General features: G+C 36.1%; 1 protein-coding gene across 2 annotated transcripts; it reads left to right on the forward strand.

The window, feature by feature from the left end:
• The first annotated feature begins 35 nt into the window (after positions 1-35).
• On the forward strand, positions 36-21,240 carry PPWD1 (peptidylprolyl isomerase domain and WD repeat containing 1). 2 transcript variants are annotated; one of them, XM_043591256.1, is made up of 11 exons: positions 36-306; positions 5,175-5,277; positions 5,978-6,078; positions 6,217-6,337; positions 8,133-8,580; positions 12,304-12,494; positions 13,349-13,538; positions 16,256-16,437; positions 18,252-18,333; positions 19,705-19,887; positions 20,936-21,240. In XM_043591256.1, exons 1-11 carry the CDS (start codon positions 111-113, stop codon positions 21,077-21,079), a joined length of 1,941 nt encoding a protein of 646 aa, XP_043447191.1. In that variant the 5' UTR covers positions 36-110; the 3' UTR covers positions 21,080-21,240. The 2 variants fall into 2 exon arrangements, with proteins under 2 accessions (XP_043447191.1, XP_043447201.1); XM_043591266.1 differs by lacking the exon at positions 36-306 and having other exon boundaries at positions 5,226-5,277; positions 5,978-6,003; positions 6,315-6,337.
• Positions 21,241-23,546: the final 2,306 nt, after the last annotated feature.

The raw sequence follows: 23,546 nt of genomic DNA on the forward strand, positions 1-23,546 counted from the left end.
ACCCCAGCCAATCCCGAAACTCGCTCTGCCACTGACGTGCAGTCCGCGCCGCTTTGCGGATTGGTAGGGGAGCTGTGTCGTGTCGCGCCTTGTTTGACGACTCTGGCAATATGGCGTCGGAGGGTGGTAGCGATTCACAGCTGAGAAGAAGAAGGCGCCGGGACACGGGGGAGCCGGAAAAAACAGAACTCGGCGAAAGAGAGCTGACAGTGGTTGTGGCTGTGGCCCAAGAGAACGAAGAGGAAAATGAAGAGCGCTGGGTTGGGCCCTTACCTGTAGAGGCGACATTGGCCAAGAAGAGGAAAGGTAGCTACAGCGATAGACACAGGGCGAGTTGGAATCTGCGTCCCCAGACTGGGAAATTTCAAACCAGACTCAAAAATCAGATGGTGTGTGCTTGCGGGGTTTTCTGCTCTCAGAACAGAGGGTCAGCTTCTGTTTTCTGGTCATTCTCTACTAGCACGGTCTCCCCGAAATAATGATTTGGGCTGAATACAGCGTCTTTTTGCTACTATCTAACAATGTTAGTCACAGATGTGTTATAGGAACGTGTTCTAATAGATGCTAAAGCTAACTTATACTACTACCTATTATGTGCTAAGCGCCTCTCATTTAACCCCTATAGCGGGCGCATTAGGTTGGAATTTCTGTCTCCGGTTTATTAAACGTCAAAGAGTTCAGTTCTCTTGAAAGCTTTTATTTCAGGAGTGCACTTAGTCCCTTGGGGCACGCGGGGACCGAGGGCGAGATGGCGGTGCCTATTTAGAATCGTAAAGAGTAGGTAAAGATCATTTTAATCCTGTCTTCTTCGAATAATGAGTTTCTGACCTAGGAAAGTTACAGAAGTTTACTGGATAACAAATTTTTCGGCTAAAACCCGCGGTCTGTGGTTTTCAAGCCACACGCAGGAGATGCCAAGGCTTGAAGTATTTTCCAACTTTCGTGGAATAGTGACCAAGTTTTATTAAATAAAAAGGGTAGGGAAGGAAGTTAAGTTTTTCTTATTTTCAAAAGTTGTTCTATAAAATGTCTTCCTTGGTGTAAAACCATTAAAATACGATTTTTCTGAAAGGTCAAATCTTTATCACTCTCTCTGCTTCAAACTCTTCAGTGATTTCTCATTTTAAAAACAAAGTCCAAACTCCGTATCATGGCATACAAGTTCCTTCATGATGTGATCTCTCCTTACCTCACCAGCACATTTCCATTGCTTCTGTTTCCTAACCCTGTCTTCTTTAGGCTGTACTCTAGCCATATTAAAACACTTGAGAATGGGGTATGCTCTTTTTCTTCTTTGGATGCCTGCCAGGGTATGGTGTATACCTGAAATAATTTCCCACACTCCTTTTCCGGTGGCTAACTGTTGTCCAACTTGAGCACTCACCTCCAACTATCGCCTCCTCTGGGAAGCCTGTCGTTTCTCCAGTGGGCTGGGTTTCTAAAGAACATTGATCATAACTCCGAGGTAATTTTGAACACCTGAGTTTACAGGTAGCTTTCAAATTTTATGTATCCAAATTTTGAAGAAGCTACTTTTTTGAACATTGTACATTGACACCCATAAAGTGTTATCTTTTTTACAGTTAGGTCTTTCTGTTAAATGTTTCCATAGCAACTTCTTCATTGCACTTGCTGCATTTTATAATTGTGTATTAAGTCTGTGATCGATTAATATTTGTCACCACTGCTAAGACTGTAAGCTTATAAGAGCAAAGACCATGACTGCTTTGCTCCACTGCTTTGCACGTAGCAAGTGTTCAATAAGTATTTATTGAGTGAATGAATATTACAAGTTAATGCTCTTATAGTTGTAATAGAATATGTTTGCATATTCTATTCCTTTTTTATGGAAACATAAAAAATATCAAAGTGCTGATATTAGTATTAAGAGACAAAAATCTTACAAACTTAATACAATTGAGACAGATACAGCAATAATTAGGCGTGAAAATGTTTATAATTAAGTAGATGCTTATTGTATTTAAGCCAGTCAATAGTGTATTCAGTTTGAAGAAAAAAACTGAAATTTATAATTTTTTAATGTTTCTTTATTTTTGAGAGAGTGGGGGAGGGGCATAGAGAGATGGATACCCAGAATCCAAAGCAGGCTCCAGCCTCTGAGCTGTCAGCAGAGAGCCTGATGTGCTTGAATGTACTCACTGTGAGATCATGACCTGAGCCAAAGTCAGATGCTTAACTGACTGAGCCACACAGGCACCCTGAAAAAAACTGAAATTTAAAAACATGTCTGAAATGTTAGGGGCACCTGGATGGCTCGGTCGGTTGGGCGTTCAACTTCGGTTCAGGTAATGATCTTGCAGTTTGTGAGTTCGAGCCCCGCATCAGGCTCTGTGCTAACAGCTCAGAGCCTGGAGCCTCATTCAAATTCTGTGTCTCCTCCTCTCTCTGCCCCTCCCATGCTCATGCTCTGCCTGTCTCTATCTCTCAATAATAAATAAACATTAAAAAATTTTTTTAAATAATTAAAAATTAAAAAATAAAAACATGTATGAAATGTTAGAAAAATAATCATTGAAGATTTTGTCTAAAAAGGAGTTTGAGGCACCTGGCTGGCTCAGTCACTAGAGCATAATAAAATTTATTAATTAAAAAAAAATTTTTTTAATGTCTATTTTTGAGGCAGAGAGAGAGACAGACCAATCGTGAATGGGGGAGAGACAGAGAGAGAGGAAGACAGAATTTGAAGCAGTCTGCAGGCTCTGAGCTGTCAGCAGAGAGCCCACCGTGAGGATCGAGCTCACAAACTGCGAAATCCTGACCCAAGTGAGATCATGCCCCAAGCCGAAGTAGGATGCTTAACCGACTGAGCCATTGAGGCACCACCGCAAAAAATTTTTTAATAAAAAGATGGGAGTGTGACATGCGTTTAGCTTTCTAGAAAAAGAGCTATCCTCTTTAACATGTTCTTTGGACGCTAGACTTTTCTATGCATTTTCAGAAAGACATTATAAATTGTTATATGACACTACCTTTAAGTAACCAAATGGTTTCTCAAAGGTAGGAACTATGTGTTCCACTTTTTATGTCCATGTGCCTTATAACCTATTTTGTTTTCAGTAAATACCTGCTCAAGTAAACTAACAAACAGCAAAAGGAATGTGTATCAGTATTATATTAGCTGCATAAAAGAAGTCTCAAAGTAAACAGTCTAGGATTGGTATGGAGGCTTCAAAGGGACCTAGGCTTTTTCCAGTTTTCTGCCCTAACATCACTAAGGTATGGCCCTCATCTTTGTCCTGAGTGGTTATTAGAATCAGTTCTCTTACCCCAGTTCCCAAGTATAGGACTGAGAAAGGGAATAATGGAATACTTTTTGAAGGAGACTTCTTGATTGTCACATAACACTTACACTTCTATTTCATTGGCACATGGTCACACCTAACTCTGGAGAAGATGAGAAAGGTCGTCTTATAGCTGACTGTCATTTTGCACATATAAAAATGGTGGTTCTGTTATTAAAAATGAAGGGAAAGGAGTTCATTGGGCACAGGTTTGACTCTGCTATACAATAGTTATGAAAAACTATGAAACATCTCTATGTTTAATGTAGGAAATTTTTTTTTTAATTTTTTTTATGTTTATTTATTTCTGAGACAGCATGAGCAGGGGAGGGACAGAGAGAGACGGAGACACAGAATCTGAAGCAGGCTCCAGGCTCTGAGCTGTCAGCACAGAGCCCGACGCGGGGCTCGAACTCACAAACCGTGAGATCATGACCTGAGCCGAAGTCAGTCGCTCAACCAACTGAGCCACCCAGGTGCCCTGGAAATTATTTTTTGAGAGAGATCATGTGTGCTTTCAGAGGGAGAGAGAATCCCAGGCAGGCTCCACACTCATTGTGGAGCTGAATGTGGAGCTCAATCCCACAACTGTGAGATCATGACCTGAGCTAAAATCAAGAGTTGGTCACTTAGCCAACTGAGCTACCCAGGCTCCGCTCTAGCAACTTTTTATAGGCATGTTTGGCCTTTGTTGGATTATTTTATTAGATACACATATAATGTCAATTTTTGCTAGTAATATGGTTCATAGCTCTTGTAACAAAATATCTCCTCAGATTAACACTTTTTCAAATGTTTTGCCCTTGGAAAAAGTTGCGAAGTCCAGGATTTTCTCAGCTCTAAAAATCTATTTAGTATTTTATCATGTTTATCTGCTTCAACCCCACTACTAGTGACCTGAAAGAGGCTTAGTGTCTTAAAGATAAACACCCATAGGTGGCCACTGGTCTCTTGTTAATTATTTAAATTAGAACTAATAATTGGCTTTACTAATGGTTAGAAAGATGTTTGTGATACTTTCATGAAACTTTTTAAGGTTTTGGTTTTTTTTTTTTTTTTTCAATGTTTGTTTGTTTTTGAGAGAGAGGGACAGCACAAGTGGGGGAGGGACAGAGAGAGAAAGGAAGATACAGAACCTGAAGCAGGCTCCAGGCTCTGAGCTGTCAGCTCAGAGTCCAACATGAAGCTCAAACCCACCATCCGTGAGATCATGACCTGAGACGAAGTTGGACGCTTAACCGACTGAGCCACCCAGGAACCCCAAAGTTTTTCTTTTTTAATGGAACCTTAATATTAAGCCAGAATCGCTCAGTTAAGTTCTGAGGGCAGTTAAGCATCTGTACAATACCTGAGACCTGTCATGACTAAATAATAACAGTGCTGTTCACTACTATGAAATACGTAACAGACTGGATTTTTTTTTCATTACGTGTGAATTGAGAGAAATGTAATAAGATATAGAAGAAAATAGAAAATAGAATTTTTTTTTTTTTGAGAGCAAGGGAGAGGCAGAAGGAGAGAAGGAGGGGCAGAGGGAGACAGAGAGAGAAGTGGGACTCACCCAAAGTGGGCCTCGTATTAACCCGAAGTGGGGTTCATGTTCACCTGAAGTGGGGCATAAGCTCACCCAAAGCAGTGCTCAAGCTCACCCGAAGAGGGCTTCTGTTCCCTCGAAGCAGAGCTTGAGCTCACCTAATATGGGACTCGAACTCATGAACCGTGAGATCATGACCTGAGCCAAAGTCAGATGCTTAACGACTGAGCCACCCAGGTGCCCAACAGAAAATAGAATGTAGAAAACTCTTACAGAAAATGCAAAATAGTATATAGTTGCAGTTTAAAATAAATTTTTCTTTACCTTTTTTCCCTCAGTTCTAGAGTTTGAAAGAGTCTATCTTGAAAATCTCCCCAGTGCATCTATGTATGAGCGCAGTTACATGCATAGAGATGTTATCACCCATGTGGTATGCACCAAGTAAGTCTCACACATCTTTTTTGTTTTTTTCTGAAAAATTTATTTTATAAAGATGCTTCAGTTTTGAAGATGATTTGTAAAAGTATCTTTAGGATACCATGGATTTCTATTTAATGCCACCAATTCTATAATAATTTAAGTTAAATGAAGTCCTACATATTCTTTCCAATTTCCTACAAGGAATGCATTCAAGGTAATATCAATACAGTAGGTATTCAGATGGTTTCTATTTTTATACACCTTAAAGGGGAGACTATTCTGTACAAAATCTTTCTAATACTTAACAAGACACCTTGGATACGATACAAAACAAATGTACATTGGTTATTTATCACCTTTTGAAGATGAGTACGTTTTCCATGTGAAAAGGCTGCCTACAGGGTGATTTTACGATTAAAGGGCTGTAAGGTCTACTGAAATTCCTGGTGAAATTTCTTTTTTTTTAATGTCAAGTCCTAGCACAACTCTGATCCTAGCTCTTGGGGTTAAAGTTAGTGCCACATCAACTATTATGATATCCAGGAAAGAACTACAAAATTTGCCATTTTCTATCTACCCTCATATGGTGGTCTTTATAAAGAAAGATTAAAATAAAAGTATTTTGAAAGCGCCAAAGATTCTCAGTGAATGATTGCTTTTGGGGGTCCTAAATAACTCATATCTGCTTTACAAATTAACTTTTACAATTTTATGTATGCAGGACAGACTTTATTATTACTGCCAGTCATGATGGACATGTTAAGTTCTGGAAAAAAATAGAAGAGGGAATTGAATTTGTTAAACATTTTCGTAGTCACCTGGGTAAGAATTTCACTGTGTGTGTGTGTGAGTCTTAAATTGTATTGGTTAAAGTTTCTTTTAAAATGTTTTTTTTTTCCTTTGAATCATGCATATTTGTTTCATTGGTATTTACTAGAATGTTTTGATTTATTTAAATAGGAGTTATTGAGAGTATTGCAGTTAGCTCTGAGGGAGCATTGTTCTGTTCTGTGGGTGATGATAAAGCAATGAAGGTGTTTGATGTAGTGAACTTTGACATGATCAATATGCTGAAGCTTGGGTGAGTCTTTTTTAAAGTATATACTTTTTAACTTAGTGAAATAATTTTTAAACTGTCACCATTTTGTAGATATTTCTAAACAGAATGTATTGCCATTGCCAGCTGTGCTTTTGAATTTTGCTTAGGAAAAGTAGATAGGAATCCTTGTTATGATGCTCTTTGGAGGCTTCTGCTGTTTTTATTGTTGTTGTTGTTAATCACAGCAGAAATTTTTAAATAGCATCATCACAAGGATTCATTATATCCATTTAACATTACTTAATAAAATAATGAGGATCCATCATGTCTAATTTGCTGGTACTTAGAATTAACTTCCTTGCTTTGCTTATTTCAGTAATATGTATTGTGTCTTATAAGGCTTATGTACATTTTGGAATTGAGGTGATTCGTTGGTAACTTTAAACTTTAAAGTATATTGATATCCACACCATGTGGTTGAACTACAGAAATGAGATGAATACTTTGTTTTAAGCATGTCTTTCTTAAGATATCATACTGAATTTATATACGTCTAAATGAATGTCACCTTGAAAATCTAGCATTGTCAAAAATAGTCTTAGGACTTGTCCTAGTTCAGACTGCCATTACAAAAGACCATAGGCTGAGTGGCTTAACCAAAGGAAATTTATTTTCTCAGAGTTCCGGAGGCTGGAAAGTGCAAGACCAGGATTCCAGTAGGGTTTGATTTGTGGTGAGGGCTCTCTTTGGGGACAGGATGTAAGGAGGAATGGTATCTTCCTCTTTCCCTTCTGTGGGATTAGGGCCCCACATTTCTGACATCATTCAACCTTAATTACCTCCTAATTATCTCCAGATCAATCACGTTGGGTAACTGCAACATATGAATGGTGGGGGGACAAGAACAACAGCTCATTACATAGCAGTACTTCTTTTGGAATTTCCTTCAAAACCAGTTGATGAGCCACTAAAGGATATTAGTCTCATTACTTATGGTCAGAACTTATTTTTTACTATAAATAGAAATATATATTGGTTATCTTGTCTTATTCCCTGCTTTGTTTACCTACACTTTAACTGTTTTTACAAATTAAATCTATTCATAAATGTTGAACCTCTGCCACCTTTGGGGATATTATTTAAGTTTTGGTAGAAATTCTAAAAGAAGAGTTCCAGAAGTTTTGAGCATCAGCACCAACATTGGAATAACTGTGTAACTTCTTTAACTGACTGCTTAGAAGGAGACAACACTCATTTGAGTGTGTAAGTTTGGTATTTTGGTTAAATCTGTCCCAGGTTAAATCTGTCCCAGTTCTTTTGTACTTTATCAGGTAGCATGTTCAAACTCTATAGTTGTAAGATTAAGTCACTAATAATGAAAATGTGATATCAAAATGTTTTCCTTTTGATCATAGTCATAACTAAAATATTTTGATTTTAAACATTTCAAGAATGAGTTTATCAAGTATACTGTTAGATATGAACCTATTTAAAAATAAGTTAAAAATAGACTAAGACCTAGAGATCCAAAAGGCAATGCCCTGGAATATTTTAGGGCCCTGGTCTGATTAGGTTTTCTTATCTATCCAAGAGAAGTAAATGATCTGCTGTAGGAAGTTTTCTATGTGGTCTGATAAATCCTCAGAAGTTATTACCATTAGATTAATGAGGTCAGAAAGGGAAAATTAGTTGTTCCTCCCCAGTTTCTATTTCTGCTACTTTAGAGCAAGGAATCCAAAACTAACTAAATCATTGGCCAGGACATTGTTTTGGTGGTGAGAGTGGATAAGGATGCTTACTTGTTGTATTAAGTTCTTTTTTCCCCTCACTATTTTAGCTATTTTCCTGGACAATGTGAGTGGATCTATTGCCCAGGGGATGCCATATCTTCAGTTGCTGCTTCTGAGAAGAGCACAGGAAAAATTTTCATTTATGATGGTCGAGGAGATAACCAACCGCTTCATATTTTTGACAAGCTCCATACATCACCTCTTACTCAGATACGGCTGAATGCAGTTTATAAAGCAATAGTGTCTTCTGATAAATCTGGAATGATTGAATACTGGACTGGGCCTCCTTATGAATATAAGTTCCCCAAAAATGTGAACTGGGAATATAAAACTGACACCGATTTGTATGAGTTTGCCAAGTGCAAGGCTTATCCAACCAGCATATGTTTTTCACCTGATGGGAAGAAAATAGCTACTATTGGTTCTGATAGAAAAGTTAGAATTTTCAGATTTTTAACTGGAAAACTCATGAGAGTCTTTGATGAATCACTAAGTGTAAGTGAAATATAAATTTAATGGGAATTTCCTTTTCTGAGTGTCTTTATTTTGTGCAATTCCTAAAAGATATTTTTTCTGGTTATAGATATTTACATTGATGGTTATTTTCTCTTAGCACATTGAAGATATTATTGATCTGTCTGCTCTCTTGCATTGTTCTTCAAAACTCTTTTCCCAGGGTTTATGATGTGATATCTTCTGAGCCAATCATCCTTCTTTTGTGTGGCTTTTACTCTGTTCACTCCTGCCTATTCATATGACTACTCCCAAATTGATTTCTCCATCTTACTATTGTGAACACACATGGTGCCATCTGTTTTGTTTTGTTTTGTTTTGTTTTGCTGTCTTCATGAATGGCACCAATATCCATTTACTTGCATAAGCCACAAACCTGCGCCATCCTTAACTTTTTAACTCTTTTTCCTTACCCTCTATTTAATTCATCATGAATCCTGTCAATTTTAGTTTCTAAATATGCTTAAAATCTATCCCTTTCTTTTCAGCATAGCTGTCACTACCCTAGCTCATGATCTTTTGCCTGGACTGTCTCATGGCCTACTGCCTATATTCGGGCTTCCTCCTAATCAGTTATCCACACTGCATCCGGAGCAAATTTTTTAAGTGCATATTTGATCATTTCATTCTTTGAACCTTTTAGTGACTTCTTATTGTTCTTAGGATCAAGACCGAAGTCACAGCCTGCCTTATTGTGGCCTTTGCCTACCACTCTAGCCTACTGTCACTCACTTTTCTATCTGCCTCTTAACACTAGCCATTTAGGCCTTATTTCAGTTTCTTGAACATGTCTTCCACCACAGGGCCTTTGCTTATGCTGTTCCTGCTGCCTGGTGTCACCCCTCCTCCGTTCTTTCCATTACCTGTTAAACTTAAGCTTCAAATCTCATTTAAAGAGTCGCTTCCTGTGGGAATGCACTATTTGTCTAACCTAGGACAACTTTTTTTTTTATGTGACTCAATATCACTTTGTTTATTTTCTCTTAGACCATTTGGCTTGGTCTTATTTTTGATTACTACATATCAACCCCTTGTGGACTAAACTCTATGTGATCTATGCTCCCTTATCTGTTTTGGCTCATGTTTGTATCTCCAGCACTAACAACAATACGTGACACATAATTACTGGTAACAAGAATTTGTTAAAGCATGTAGTTGTAGAATAAGACTTTCTATCCATGCAAAGTTAACAGTTTTTTGTGGAAATTGGGTCTGATCACCTGTTTCCCTCAAGTGTTCTCTAACTGCTAATGGTATGTTGAATCCTCTGAGAGTCTGCGGGTTGAACCTTCTTCATAGCAGTACTGTTTATTGTATAATAATTCTACATTGTTGGTAGTAACCAGTTTAGATTCCTTGCATTAAGGTCTTAAATTCTGTTACTCTTCTTAGTGACACTGTTGTTTGGTGGCAAGTGGCTTTAAGTTGGGTGGATTATCTACCTGAAGTAATATGAATCCAGACACATGTGAATATCTGGTTGTTAGATCATCCTCCTGACTCATTTTCCTTTTGGAAGAGAACAGCTTTCCACTCTACTTTGAAGAATAGGAGAAAACTGTGATGTTTTCTTCATTAATGGCAGCTGGTAACTAGATATTAGTTCAACTTAAATATAACTTAAAGGCCTTTACCAACTTGCAGCTCTTTGAAGTTTCCTCAGCAAAAGAAATATTTAAGAACACAGTCTCTGGATATTAATTTCTTAACACGAATACTCTGTTTCTTCATTATTGACCTCAACAAGTGTTGAAGAGGGCTGAAATAAGATGAGGTCAGTAGTAAAACTTATGACAGAAGTGAGATTCAAAATGACAGATTGTCCAAACAATAACAACAACAACAACTAAAACAAATGCCAAGTAAATTAATTAGAAGGATAGTGGGTAGTAAATCAGTGGAATCTCACAGTTAATGAGATATGCATATGGTTACACAGTTGTGTATCACAGAGGCCCTGCTATTAAGGCTAGAATACTGTAAAAAGATACTGCTGTATTTATCAGGTTGGATTAACATTTATGAAATACTTACACGCAGGCAGACAACTGTCTACAAACTTTAAGTCATGAAAATGAATCTAATCTAGTAAAATAATCAGGGGTCCCTCTCTATAAAAATGCTAGGCTATTTCTAGCATATGAATAAACAAGTAGTCTCAGAGACTGGAGATAAGAAAACCTAATGACCAACAGGCTTTTTTTCTGTCCTGTAAGACCCTTGCTTCATGTTGTTCCCTAACGCATATACCTCCTTTTGTTTTTATGGAGTTGTGTACATTGTTGTTCTTTCCATATCTAGAAAAATGGGATTTCCAGTTAACACAAGCATGAAAATAAGTAGACTGGACATAAGCTTGGCTTCTTTTTATCTCCAGTGGAGACCTGCTGTTGAATTCTGCTGTTTGATGCCCTAAATGTCTGGAAACCTGAAAGATCTTAATGGGGGAGAAGCTTATAGTGTGATAATACATAGTAATTAAGATGTGACCTTATCTGAAAATTGTGTTAAATATCTGAAGAAAAGAAAACCAAATAAGCTACAGAGCATTTATAAAAATATTCATCTACCGTAAATGACATTTACCTAATGATAATCTGTGTTGGGCTCTCTATAAAAATAACTTGAAACATTTTCTAAAATATCATGAAATTGTTATAAATTAGTGAAATAATAAGAGTTCATTCAATAAAAATTGAGTGTTATATCATGTCAGGTCCATGATCCTTTTACAGGGACCTTACACTCTGTAGTTACAGTGTCCAGTGTAGTAGCCACTCGCCACATGTTGCTATTGAGTGCTTGAAATGTGGCTAGTCCAAATTGAGACAGGATGAAAGTATAAAATACAGGATTTCAAATACTTAATATAAAAAAAAATAGAATATAATTTATCTCAAAAATTTTTTTAAGATTTTATTTTAAATAACCTCTGTACCCATCATGGGGCTCAAACCTACAACCCTGAGATCAAGAGACACATGTTCCACAGACTGAGCCAGCCAGGTGCTTCTATCTCAATTTTTAAGTATTGAGTAAAGTTTAAATGATTATATTTTGGATATATGGGGCATAAAACCTTATTGAGACTAATTTCACCTGTTTCTTTTACTTTAAGTAGCTACTAGGTAATTTAAAATTACATGCTTGGTTTGCATTATCTTCCTATTGGAAAGTACTAGTTTGTGGCATTTATTTATTTATTTATTTATTTATTTATTTATTTATTTATGAGAGAGCACAGTAGGGGAGGGGCGGGGGGGGGGAGAGAGAGAGAGAGAGAGAGAATATCTTAAGAAGGCTCCACACCCAGCATGGAGCCCTACATGGAGCCAGATGTGGAGCTCAATCTCCTAACTATGAAATCATAACCTGAGCTGAAATCAAGGGTCGGATGCTTACCCAACTGAGCCACCCAGGTGTCCCTAGTCTGTGGCTTATAAAAGGCAGCAGATACCTTTTTTCTGTACAGAAGACAGTAGTTATATTAACTTTTTTTTTTTTATTAAGAAGAAGCAGTTAGTGTAAATACTATTATTTTACGATTGAACTTACTAATGTCTTTTTATTTCCTGCTTATGGAATTTAGAATCCTCTTTAAGGTAACCTATAAGTACACAAATTTTCAGTGGCTCTTAATGTGTACTGTGCTTCTATTTAAATTCTCATTCCCTTTATCACATAGCTTTTTTGTTTACTCCCTAGATGTTTACTGAACTGCAGCAGATGAGGCAACAGCTACCCGACATGGAATTTGGCCGACGAATGGCTGTTGAACGTGAGTTGGAGAAGGTGGATGCAGTAAGATTAATTAACATAGTCTTTGATGAAACTGGACACTTCGTGCTATATGGAACAATGCTAGGCATTAAAGTTATAAATGTAGAAACAAACCGGTAAGCTTTAATAAGATGTTTTTTAAAAGTGCATTCATTTATGGGGGACCATTTCCTCTTTCAGGGAAACAAAGGGAGTTTTGTTTGTTCCAAGACAAGTGGAATGGTCCCAAATGTCTAAACTTAACCAAATGTTTTGACTGGATTTTTTGTGGTCTTTTGGTTGTTTATAATCTTATGTAAAAAGTTTCCACTCATGTTTGTAAAAGAAATGGAAAAAAAGATATGCATAGTTTCAAGGTTGTTTGTTTTTTTTTTTTTTTTTTTAACAAGTTTCAATCTCTCTTTTGCTTATTGATTTAAATTAGCCTGGTTCATATTAAATGTTGCCAAATATTTTAACCACAGAATTCAGCATTACATCCTGCTAGACATAAAATCAGAAGTTAAAATGCATGAAACCACAATAAGCCTTTTGTGCAAACAGTCCATTTGGTTTTAGTACAAAATAGCTACAATCAGATACTAACACTGAATGTATATGAAAAGAACTTAAAAGTATATTTTAAAGAGAAAAAAATGTAGGTCTGTACATTCTCACATAGAAACAAATTTATATTGTAGTTCTTCACAGTAGAGAATCTTTGAAGTCTTGCAAAAAGATTAAGATAATAGGGATAGGTTAAAATTATGCATGAATGATTGTGTTTTGTTTTTTTTTTTAACCAGAAAATTCCTTCCAATTTAAAATAACTTTCTGGGGAAGGGGGTAGAGAAACACTTTTTAAAAAACTTTTAGTAATTATTTTATACAAAGGTAAAGGATAGTTGATTTCTAGATTTTATCTATAAAATTTTTATAATTGGAATTAATTCTGGTATTTTACTGTATAAAACATTGTTGTATTTTCCAGGTGTGTGCGCATCTTAGGCAAGCAGGAAAATATTAGAGTGATGCAGTTGGCTCTGTTCCAGGGAATAGCCAAAAAACATCGTGCTGCAACTACTATAGAAATGAAAGCTTCTGAAAATCCTGTTCTTCAAAATATTCAAGCTGACCCAACAATAGTTTGTACATCTTTTAAGAAGAATAGATTTTACATGGTATGCGGAAATACTAGGAAATAGGCCTTATTTCTTCCAATTTGGTTGGAGATTTATTTTCTTAGGTCGTGCTTTCAACTGAAGAGAATGTTGGCAATAATAGCATGCTTTCTAAACAACCAGAATACCATCTTAAAACATTAATATTGCATAATTTTTAACTAGGACTCGATTTTGTACTGATTTCCCTCCTGTTCTGAAAAATCTTCGACCTGGCTTCTACAACTATTTATGTTGTCTAAGATGTAAGGAAGTAAGTGGTTATGGTAATAATTGCATCCAAAATAGCTTTTGCTATGGGGTTTTAAAAGTTCTAAAAAAGATTATTTTTCATCTTTTGTTCTTAATTTATCTTCCCTGAACTTGCACACTTGCTTCTCTAAGCACATTTCTTTTTTTACCTTGTAACTCTCTTGTAATGGTGCTACCTTAAAAGTTTATATTCCTGACAATTTTTTTTTTCCCTAGAGAACTACAAGTACTTTACATGTTAACTAAGACTGGGCTCAGAATCAAACTGTCTAAACGATCTAGGAGTAGCCGTGTCCTAACTGTTGAACCAAGCAGAAAAATCTAAAGTGTAGAGACCTCTGCCCTACCATTCTGTCCTTCACACTGCAGTCAGAGACTGAGTCCCAAATTTGGTTATTTGCCTAAAATCCTTTAATGGCTCCTCAACTATCTATATTAGTTGGCTCTTCTACCTATCTTTCTTCATTTTTAGTTCATTTGCTACTCTGACTGAACTTGATCCTGTTTGCAATAGCTGAGTGTTGTTTTTTTACCTCAAGGCGTTTAGACAGGCTGTTCCTTCTGCCAATCACATACCTGTCCCCAGTTCCTACTTATATCAGTTCCTACTTGGAAACCTTCTCTTGACATCAAGTCTGAGTTACATCTGCCTGGTTGTGCTCTATATGTCACAGTTTTTGGAATAGTTTACTTTCTCTCTCTCTTTTTTTTTTTTTTTTTTTTTAAATATCTGTGATAGTCATCTCCTCCTTAAGGTAATATAAAATCTTCAAATACAGGGCATTATATTTTCTTCACTATTCACAAGTTTGTTAAAGTGTGTGGCTCATTCTAGTATACTGATTCTTTTCATCTGATATCTTGTAACTAGCTGTGATGCTATTCAGGTTGCCAGCATTTGATTAATGTAGGAAATAGCAGTTCATCCCAAACAAGCTTTTAACCAAAAAATGGATACATTCTTTTAAGATGAAAATTTTATTTAGAACTTTCAAAGTCATTGCTACAAAAAATAATATTGGTTAAAGGGAAATAGTTTTTCTTGTTTTTACCTGTAATTTAACTGTTTTGAAGGTAAAAGCTAACTCTTGATATACACTAAAAACATACTAATTTTCTATCCTCTTTATCAAAAAACTAATAAATTATTCTCTTCCCCTAAAGTTTACTTTTATGTTGATTAAATCACATGTGTTGTTAACATTGAAGAAAAAAAGTTACTATTCATCTTTATACAGCTAACATGTTCATAAAATTATCTTTCATTTTATTAGACATACATATCTGTAAGCAAAAGTAAAATGGTACATACATATATGTAAGTTTTTTATCTCTTTTCAAATCAATATCAAAATATGACAAAATATGAACTTTGGTAGTTCAATACGTAAGCTAAATTAAAATACCTATTTAAAAATTCATATAAATCAATCATACAACTGATAATGTCATTCCTTTGAAAAATGGAGAATAAGATGATAAGTCAACAACATCCTAGCTTGGTTGTTTCTTTATTTGGAATTTATCCAAGTAGATCCGGAATGACATTAGGCAAGACAGGGCCTGGGCACTGGCTTTACTTTCCTGGAACTCAGTTGATAATCAGGTAGAGCTTCCTCTGGAGAAAAGATTTCTACTTCCTGAAAGTCAAATTAAAAAAAAAAAAAGGCTCAGAGGAGTCCAAAGTTTTAACAACTGAAAGATTTCTCTCAATTTTCCCTATTCCCTGAGGTATCCTGAAATTTCTGTAACTTCACTCAAAATTTACATTCTTTCTTCCAAGCTTCAGGGTTTAGATAGAACAGATGGGGGCTTTGCAGGAAAAAAAAAAAAAAAACTAGCCAAGATGCATTACTGATTCATCTTTGAATCCTCAACCTGCCTAGCACCAGGTTCTGTTCATTATAACAACAATTATTAATATGTATATAGTACCTTTTACATATTAGGCACTATTCTCCAAGCATTTTATATCCCTTCATTGAATCTTCACAATAGGTACAATTTTGAGGTAGTTATCCCCATTTATGAATGAGGAAATGGAAGAAATGAATTTATTTTGCCAAAATCATGTAACTAGTAAGTAGCAGAATGGAATTCAAACCCAGGCAATCTAAATAGTGAAAAGTAAGCACTGGTTGACAGGTTAGAACATACTAGCGGGCAGAGGCAGAAAACTACCTCAAATAAAAGTGCATCTTGTTCAGTGTGCATCCAAAAAGAAATTAAATCCCATTTGAAACCATACACCTTCATTGTATGGATTGTTGTCATGTTAGGCAAGTGTAAAAATAATTTAACTGTATTATACATCCTGTGATAGGAAGTGATTGCTGCAGTAAGGACTTATTCTGATGTGCATTCTTACTTTGCTCAAATACCATAGATAGAAGTGAAATTTTACTGTTAACATTTTAACCAGATGAAAAATTTAATTCATTCACTCTGTTTAATTTTTCTCTGAGTTTACTAAACGAGAACCAGAAGATACAAAAAGTGCAGATTCTGACAGAGATGTTTTTAATGAGAAACCTTCTAAAGAAGAAGTCATGGCAGCTACTCAAGCTGAAGGACCTAAACGTGTTTCAGATAGTGCCATTATCCACACAAGCATGGGAGACATTCATATCAAACTTTTTCCTGTTGAGTATGTACTGTCTTTTGTCTGAAATGAACATCAATGTAAATGTGTTTATTGGAAGAAACTGTGCAACTTAAAATTGCTATTTCAACTTGAGGAATTTTTCTATTTATTTAAAAAAAATTTTAAATGTTTTTATTCATTTTTTGAGAGACAGAGACAGACCATGAGCGGGAGAAAGACAGAAAGAGAGAGGGAGACAGAATTTGAAGTAGGTGGGGCTCGAACCCATGAACCGTGAGATCATGATCTGAGCCAAAGTCGGCCACTTAACCGACTGAGCCACCCAGGCGCCCCTCAACTTGAGGAATTTTAAAGAACTGAAGGGTTTGATAAGAATGTCTGTCTTTAGCTTTCTGATAACTGTTCCTCTAGAAAATGGGGATATTATATATATATATATATATATATATACACACACACACACACATACTTCACAGGTTTATGATTATGCATACAAAATAAATGGCTATAAAAGTGCTGAATGTAAACTATAAAGTGGTTTATAAATGGATATTAACATCAACTGTGCATCCCAACTATATTTTGTGGCTCATTTGTTATAACTGGCTTTACCCTCAAAGCAAATCCTTAAGGGGAGGATAATTCCTTTTCCTCCTTACATTTCTTAGACCTCCACTACTACTTCTTTAGTTCTTTCTATAGGTTTTAAAAATTCCAACAAGGGGCATCTGAGTGGCTCATTCAATTGAATATTCAACTCGATTTTCAATCAGGTCATGATCCCCGCTCAGGTCATGATCCCAGAATCATGGGATTGAGCCCCATGTTGGGCTCTGCACTGCCTAAGATTCTCTGTCTCTTCCTCTACCCCTCTCCCCTGCTTGTGCTCTCTCTAATATAAATACATACATACATACATACATACATACATAATTGATCGATCAATCGATCAATCCAACAAAAAATGTACTGAAAAAAGCAGAAAGGAATTCTGGACAGTTTAAAAGTTTGCAAGATGAACATGCAATGCCAAATCCAATAGGATATCTTTGGCTATTCTTGATCCAAAGAGTGACATCTTTGGGGCGTCTGGGTGACTCAGTCAGTTGAGCATCCAACTGTTGATTTTGGCTCAGGTCATGATCCCAGGGTCATGGGGGTGAGCCCCACGTCAGGCTCCTTGCTGAATGTGGAGCCTGCTTGGAATTCTCTCTCCCTCTGCCCCTCTCCACTTCTGTCTCCAAAAAAATGAAAACGAAAAACAGAGTGACATCTTTTACAACCCCTTTTACTGAAAAGTACTTCTTTATTTTGTATATGAGTGTTTTAAATGTTTTAAATGCTGTAACATGAGATTAAATCATCACATGAGATTAGTTAACATTTAGAAAGCTTCATACTTTTGAGTGTGTGATTGTCATTTAAAGTTGATTAGATTTAGGAGATAGCATTTGAGAGAGAGCAGGTCCTTGGTTAGGAAGTGTGTCAGTGTACCATAACATTGTTTTTATAAGAAAATTATCTTTCCCAGGAACTGAACCTACTATATGCAGTGAATGTACGTATCTTATGGTGCTGTAGCTGTATTTTTTTTAACTGCTAAATGACTTTGAAATTTAAATACTGTCAAACTCAAATATAATAAGCATTCTTTATCTAAAGATAATATATTAAACAATATACTGTGGCTTATGTGATCTTTCATCTCTTCTGTCCTGAGATGAGAAGAGGTTATGGAAAAAGACTGTCCTGAAACATTCAGAAGGTATTGCAGGTATCAGTAGAAAGCAGAACTGCAAAGAAAACTATATTAAGATGCTCTAAATGGATTTCATATTTTTAACATATCTTACTAGGTGCCCTAAGACAGTGGAAAACTTCTGTGTTCATAGCAGAAACGGCTATTATAATGGGCATACATTTCACCGTATAATTAAGGTAAGTTATACAAAATTTATATGACTTCAGGAATAGTGTGTTTTGCATAACCAGAGGTTTATTTTTTTTTTAATTTTTTTTTTTTAACGTTTATTTATTTTTGAGACAGAGAGAGACAGAGCATGAACGGGGGAGGGGCAGAGAGAGAGGGAGACACAGAATCAGAAGCAGGCTCCAGGCTCTGAGCCATCAGCCCAGAGCCCGACGCGGGGCTCGAACTCACGGACCGCGAGATTGTGACCCGGGCTGAAGTCGGATGCTTAACCGACTGAGCCACCCAGGCGCCCCATAACCAGAGGTTTAAACATAAGGAATCTTCCTGTCTCACAATTATCAGTTTATTAAAAAGGAATAGGAAAAATGGGACTTTCTAAGCCAAAAAAGAATGGATAGTCATGAATATCAGATCTGGAATAAATGCAGGAACAGTAACATGTTACCTTTTTAGAAACACTGCACCAGTATTTTGTCAGCAGCTAAACCCAAGGGTCAGATACAGAGTAAAGGGCATGCTGAGATAAAACCAATAGTTAAGGTTACTCATACCTAGTGACTAAATAAGGTCTAGATCTAGAAAATAAGATTTTAAATAATAGAAAAGACATCATGCTACTTAATCTTTGAGAACCACCATTAATACCTGAAGAGCAGAATGAACTTGTCCCAGGATTTTGTTGAGCATTGTTCCATAAAATGGATGGGGCAATAGTGTAGTTCTTAGTTACTGATAGGTTCAGAAATGGCAGGAGAAATGACAGGAGGAATAATCAGATTTGGGGGGTTCTGAAAGAATTAGAAAAATGACTCACCAGGCAATCCAGAATTTTAGGGAAAGGGAAGAGAGAAGAGTGGGGCAATTATATAAAACCTTATACACTCTATAGATCTAAAACTTATTTACAATATTAATTGGTTTTAATTGCATTATTGAGAAAGATAGTACATGACTATTCATGAGGAGACCTTTGCAGTTTTGCTTCAGTAACTGAAATAAGGTTGTGTTTAAGCAATGGAAATACATCATCTAAATTATAACTTACTAAGGTTTTAATAAAATCACTTGATAGAGTGACTATTAAGAAAAGGGGTGCCTGCATGGCTCAGTCAGTTTAAAATATCCAACTCTTGATTTTGGCTCAGGTCATGAGTTCACACTTCATGGACTGGAGCCCCACATCAGGCTCTGTGCTGACGGTGTGGAGCCTGTTTGGGATGTCCCTCTCTCTCTGCCCCTCCCCCACTGGTGCATTCTCTCTCAAACTTAAAAAAAAAAAAAAAAAAGATTTTACTGAACATAAAACACACTTAAATTCCAAAACGTACATATAGAAAAGTACAGTGTAATATGTTTTTTGTATACTTCCTCTTAAGGGCTTCATGATTCAAACAGGAGATCCAACAGGTACTGGTATGGGAGGAGAAAGCATATGGGGAGGAGAATTTGAAGATGAGTTTCATTCAACATTACGACATGACAGACCATATACACTCAGCATGGCCAATGCTGGATCAAATACTAACGGATCCCAGTTTTTTATAACAGTAGTGCCAACGGTAAGTAGAACAGCATTGTCTATAAGCTGTCATATAAACTGTAAGTTGTCATAGGTTATGATCTAAGAATGAATTCAGTAAAAGAGAGCTGCATTATTCTCTACTATTATTTATTTCTGCCAGCATATAAAAAATTAAACAGTTTAGATGAGAAAATGTAAAATTACCTAACAAATCAGATTTTGCTTTGTAAAACAATACTTGCGTAACTCAGGACTCTGGAGTTTAAGTCACCTTGCCACTACTAATTGTACAATAGAAAACAAATTATTTCACTTCTGGGCCTGTTTCCTTTAGAATGGGGGGGGATTAGAGTATATTAATTCTCATATTTTTTAAGACATTTTTTCTATATTTTAACATCTCTGATATCAGAATGCAACTTATATTGCAACATTGTAGATCTGACGACATACAGTATAAGAATATTGAGCTCTATTGCTGTGCAGTTACACAAAATTATAAAAATTATTATACTTTATTTTTTGGAATTAAGCACCACATAATGAAGAAAAATATAACTACTACCCATCAGGCACAAAGTAATATTCACAATACTTCTAGTATCACTATACCCAGTTTTAAAAAACAGATGACTATACAAACAGTGCGACATGATCAACTTGCCAAAGGTCAAGTAAGTAGCAGAGCAAACATTTGAGTTCCCATCTCTCTACTACAAAAGCACATGCTACTTGAACAATTCCAAACAATTCCTGCCTATTTTGCAGGTCTGATTCCTACAGAGAACTTTTAAAGCCTTAGCCAGTATTCTTTAAGCCATGCAAAGAAACTTACCTTTAGCAAACATCTTTCAGGTCCATTTGGTCTGAAAGATGCAGCTAATTAAACATTATATTATGCTGTTACATTTTTTCAGATAAACATGGAAATCACTCTTAAAAGCTGCTAGATGAAATTAACCGTATATATTTTTATTAAATTAAAAATGAAGCATAAGTTTAAATTCTCTGTAATTTTCTTACCCAGAGGTTGTAATTTAAGAAATCTGGGTTTACCAAGATTTTCCGTTTCTCCTTCAATGCAGCCTTGGCTTGATAATAAGCACACAGTGTTTGGACGAGTGACTAAAGGAATGGAAGTTGTACAGAGGATCTCCAATGTCAAAGTCAATCCCAAAACAGATAAGCCCTATGAGGATGTCAGCATCATAAATATTACTGTCAAGTAAAATAAGGTTTGTTTCATTGTACGTGTAAATAGAAATACACGTATATTAAACACAGGGTTATTTTACACAGGAAGCTCTTAGAACTTGCTAAATATCCAAATCATGTTTCAAGGATGCAATATTATGTTTTTATATTTTTCATTAAAGGACCTTTTTTAAAACCCTGCCTTTCATTTTTCTCACAATATTTATCCTAGGAGGCGATAAACTGAAATTGGACTAAATTTGGGCAAATCGCACTCCTATGTAATTTCTCATGAGACTCAAAAACCATATTAAATAGAGTTGTATGCATTAATATATATTACTATATTAATATATTAATATATGCCACATAATCTGCCTTCATGTTTCTTTAGATCCACTAAGAAAGGGTATCAGAATCTGATAGTAATATACCACTTCCTTTCTTTTCTTAGGTTTGTGTTTCATGCCAAATAGTTTTGCCTTTTAATCATTGTTAAAAATAGTAAGCAGGGGTAAGTAAAACTTCAATAAATAAATAAGAAGTAGTTTATTAAAGATTTAGAAATAACTTATCCTCTAGTTGCAATGTTAAGTCACATTTAAATGAGTATTATAGCTAGTATTTAAATTTAAGAATCTGAATAAATGAATACTTAGTCCTTGGTTTTATATGCAGGTTCATTTATTATTTACACATTATTTTCCTAATGTAGCTAAATCCCAATTTTCTGTCCTGAAGTTAATAGTATCTTTTTTTACATTACTAAATACTCCATCAAGAAAGTATATATTAAGTAAAACTTTCAACAGCTAATAATGGAGCATTTAGTAGAAATTTGAGCAATAAAACAGTGTAAGTTCAAAGACTTCTATTGATTTCATTTTTTCTTCCCTTACCCTCCTGACTTCATAACTTTTTTTTTCTTTTTTTTTTTACATTTATTTTTTGAGAGAGAGACAGAGCATGAGTGGGGGAGGGGCACAGAGAGAGAGGGAGTCAAATTCCTTTTTTTTTAATTTTTTTTTTTCAACGTTTATTTATTTTTGGGACAGAGAGAGACAGAGCATGAACGGGGGAGGGGCAGAGAGAGAGGGAGACAAAGAATCGGAAACAGGCTCCAGGCTCTGAGCCATCAGCCCAGAGCCTGACGCAGGGCTCGAACTCAGGGACCGTGAGATCGTGACCTGGCTGAAGTCGGATGCTTAACCGACTGCGCCACCCAGGCGCCCCCGAGAGGGAGTCAAATTCTGAAGCAGTCTCCAGGCTCTGAGCTTACAGCACAGAGCTCAACGCAGGGCTCAGACACCTGAACTGCAAGATCATGACCTAAGCCAAAGTCAGATGCTTAACCAACTGAACCACCCAGTCATCCCCTGACTTCAGAGCTGTTAAGAACCACTGCTTCTAGGGGCCCCTGTGTGGTTCAGTCAATTAAGCATCTGACTTCTGCTCTGGTCATGGTCTTGCTGGAGTTTGAGCCCTCTAACAGGCTCTGTGCTGACAGCTCAGAGCCTGAGGCCTGCTTCAGATCCTGTGTCTGCCCCTCTCCTGCTTGTGCTCTTTCTCTCTCTCTAAAAAAATAAATAAAATAAAAATAAATAAATAAATTTAAAAAATAAAAAAAGAAACACTGCCTCTAGTTTCCAGAGAGACTCTTCAAAAAGTTAAAGAGGAACACCTCAACAGACATATTTAGGGAATTCACATTCTTTTTTTCTTTTCTTTTTTTTAAGTTTATTTATTTTGAGAGAGAGAGAAAGCACAAGCAGGGGAGGGGCAATGACTGTGGGAGAGAGAATCCCAGGCAGGTTCTTCACTGTTAGCACAGAGCCTGATGCAGGGCTCCATCCCACAAACCATGAGATCATGACTTGAACCGAAATCAACATTTGGATGCCTAACTGACTGAGCCACCCAGGAGCCCCGGGAATTCACATTCTTACATTTAAATTTAAACTTAAACTTTTCCTTCTATTGATAAGCAGGCTACTTCCTTTATCCATTTTGTACTACAAACTTGTGAGATGAAGAATGTGCCAAGTTGTGCTACTTCAACATTATGTCCTCCTTTTATAAAGTAGAACTTAGACATAAAATGACTTTTCATTATAACATTTATCTTTTCTTCCTATTTTCTGTGTCTAGACATCTCCCTAGCAATTTAATTAATCATTGCTGAAAACTTACTCCTAAATTTTTGATAATACTGCCACCAAGTGGTGATAATACCCCAAGCCCCCCAGAAATAGTTATTTTGCCTTAAGTGCAAATCATATTTGATTAATCAATATTTCCATTCCCTGTCACAAGTTTAACATAATCAGTAGACCTAAAAACATATCTTCCTAGAAGTCTTTTTAAAACCATATTTTAAATTATTAGGATACCATCTGATACATTCGTCCTTTTCATTATTTTTTTAGGGAAAATGAAACGATCTTCCTTTTTACCACTTTGCAAATTGAAAGGTACCTCAATGATACATAAAATGTCTTTTAG

Source organism: Prionailurus bengalensis, chromosome A1, assembly GCF_016509475.1.
Source record: "Prionailurus bengalensis isolate Pbe53 chromosome A1, Fcat_Pben_1.1_paternal_pri, whole genome shotgun sequence".
Lineage (NCBI taxonomy): Eukaryota > Metazoa > Chordata > Mammalia > Carnivora > Felidae > Prionailurus > Prionailurus bengalensis.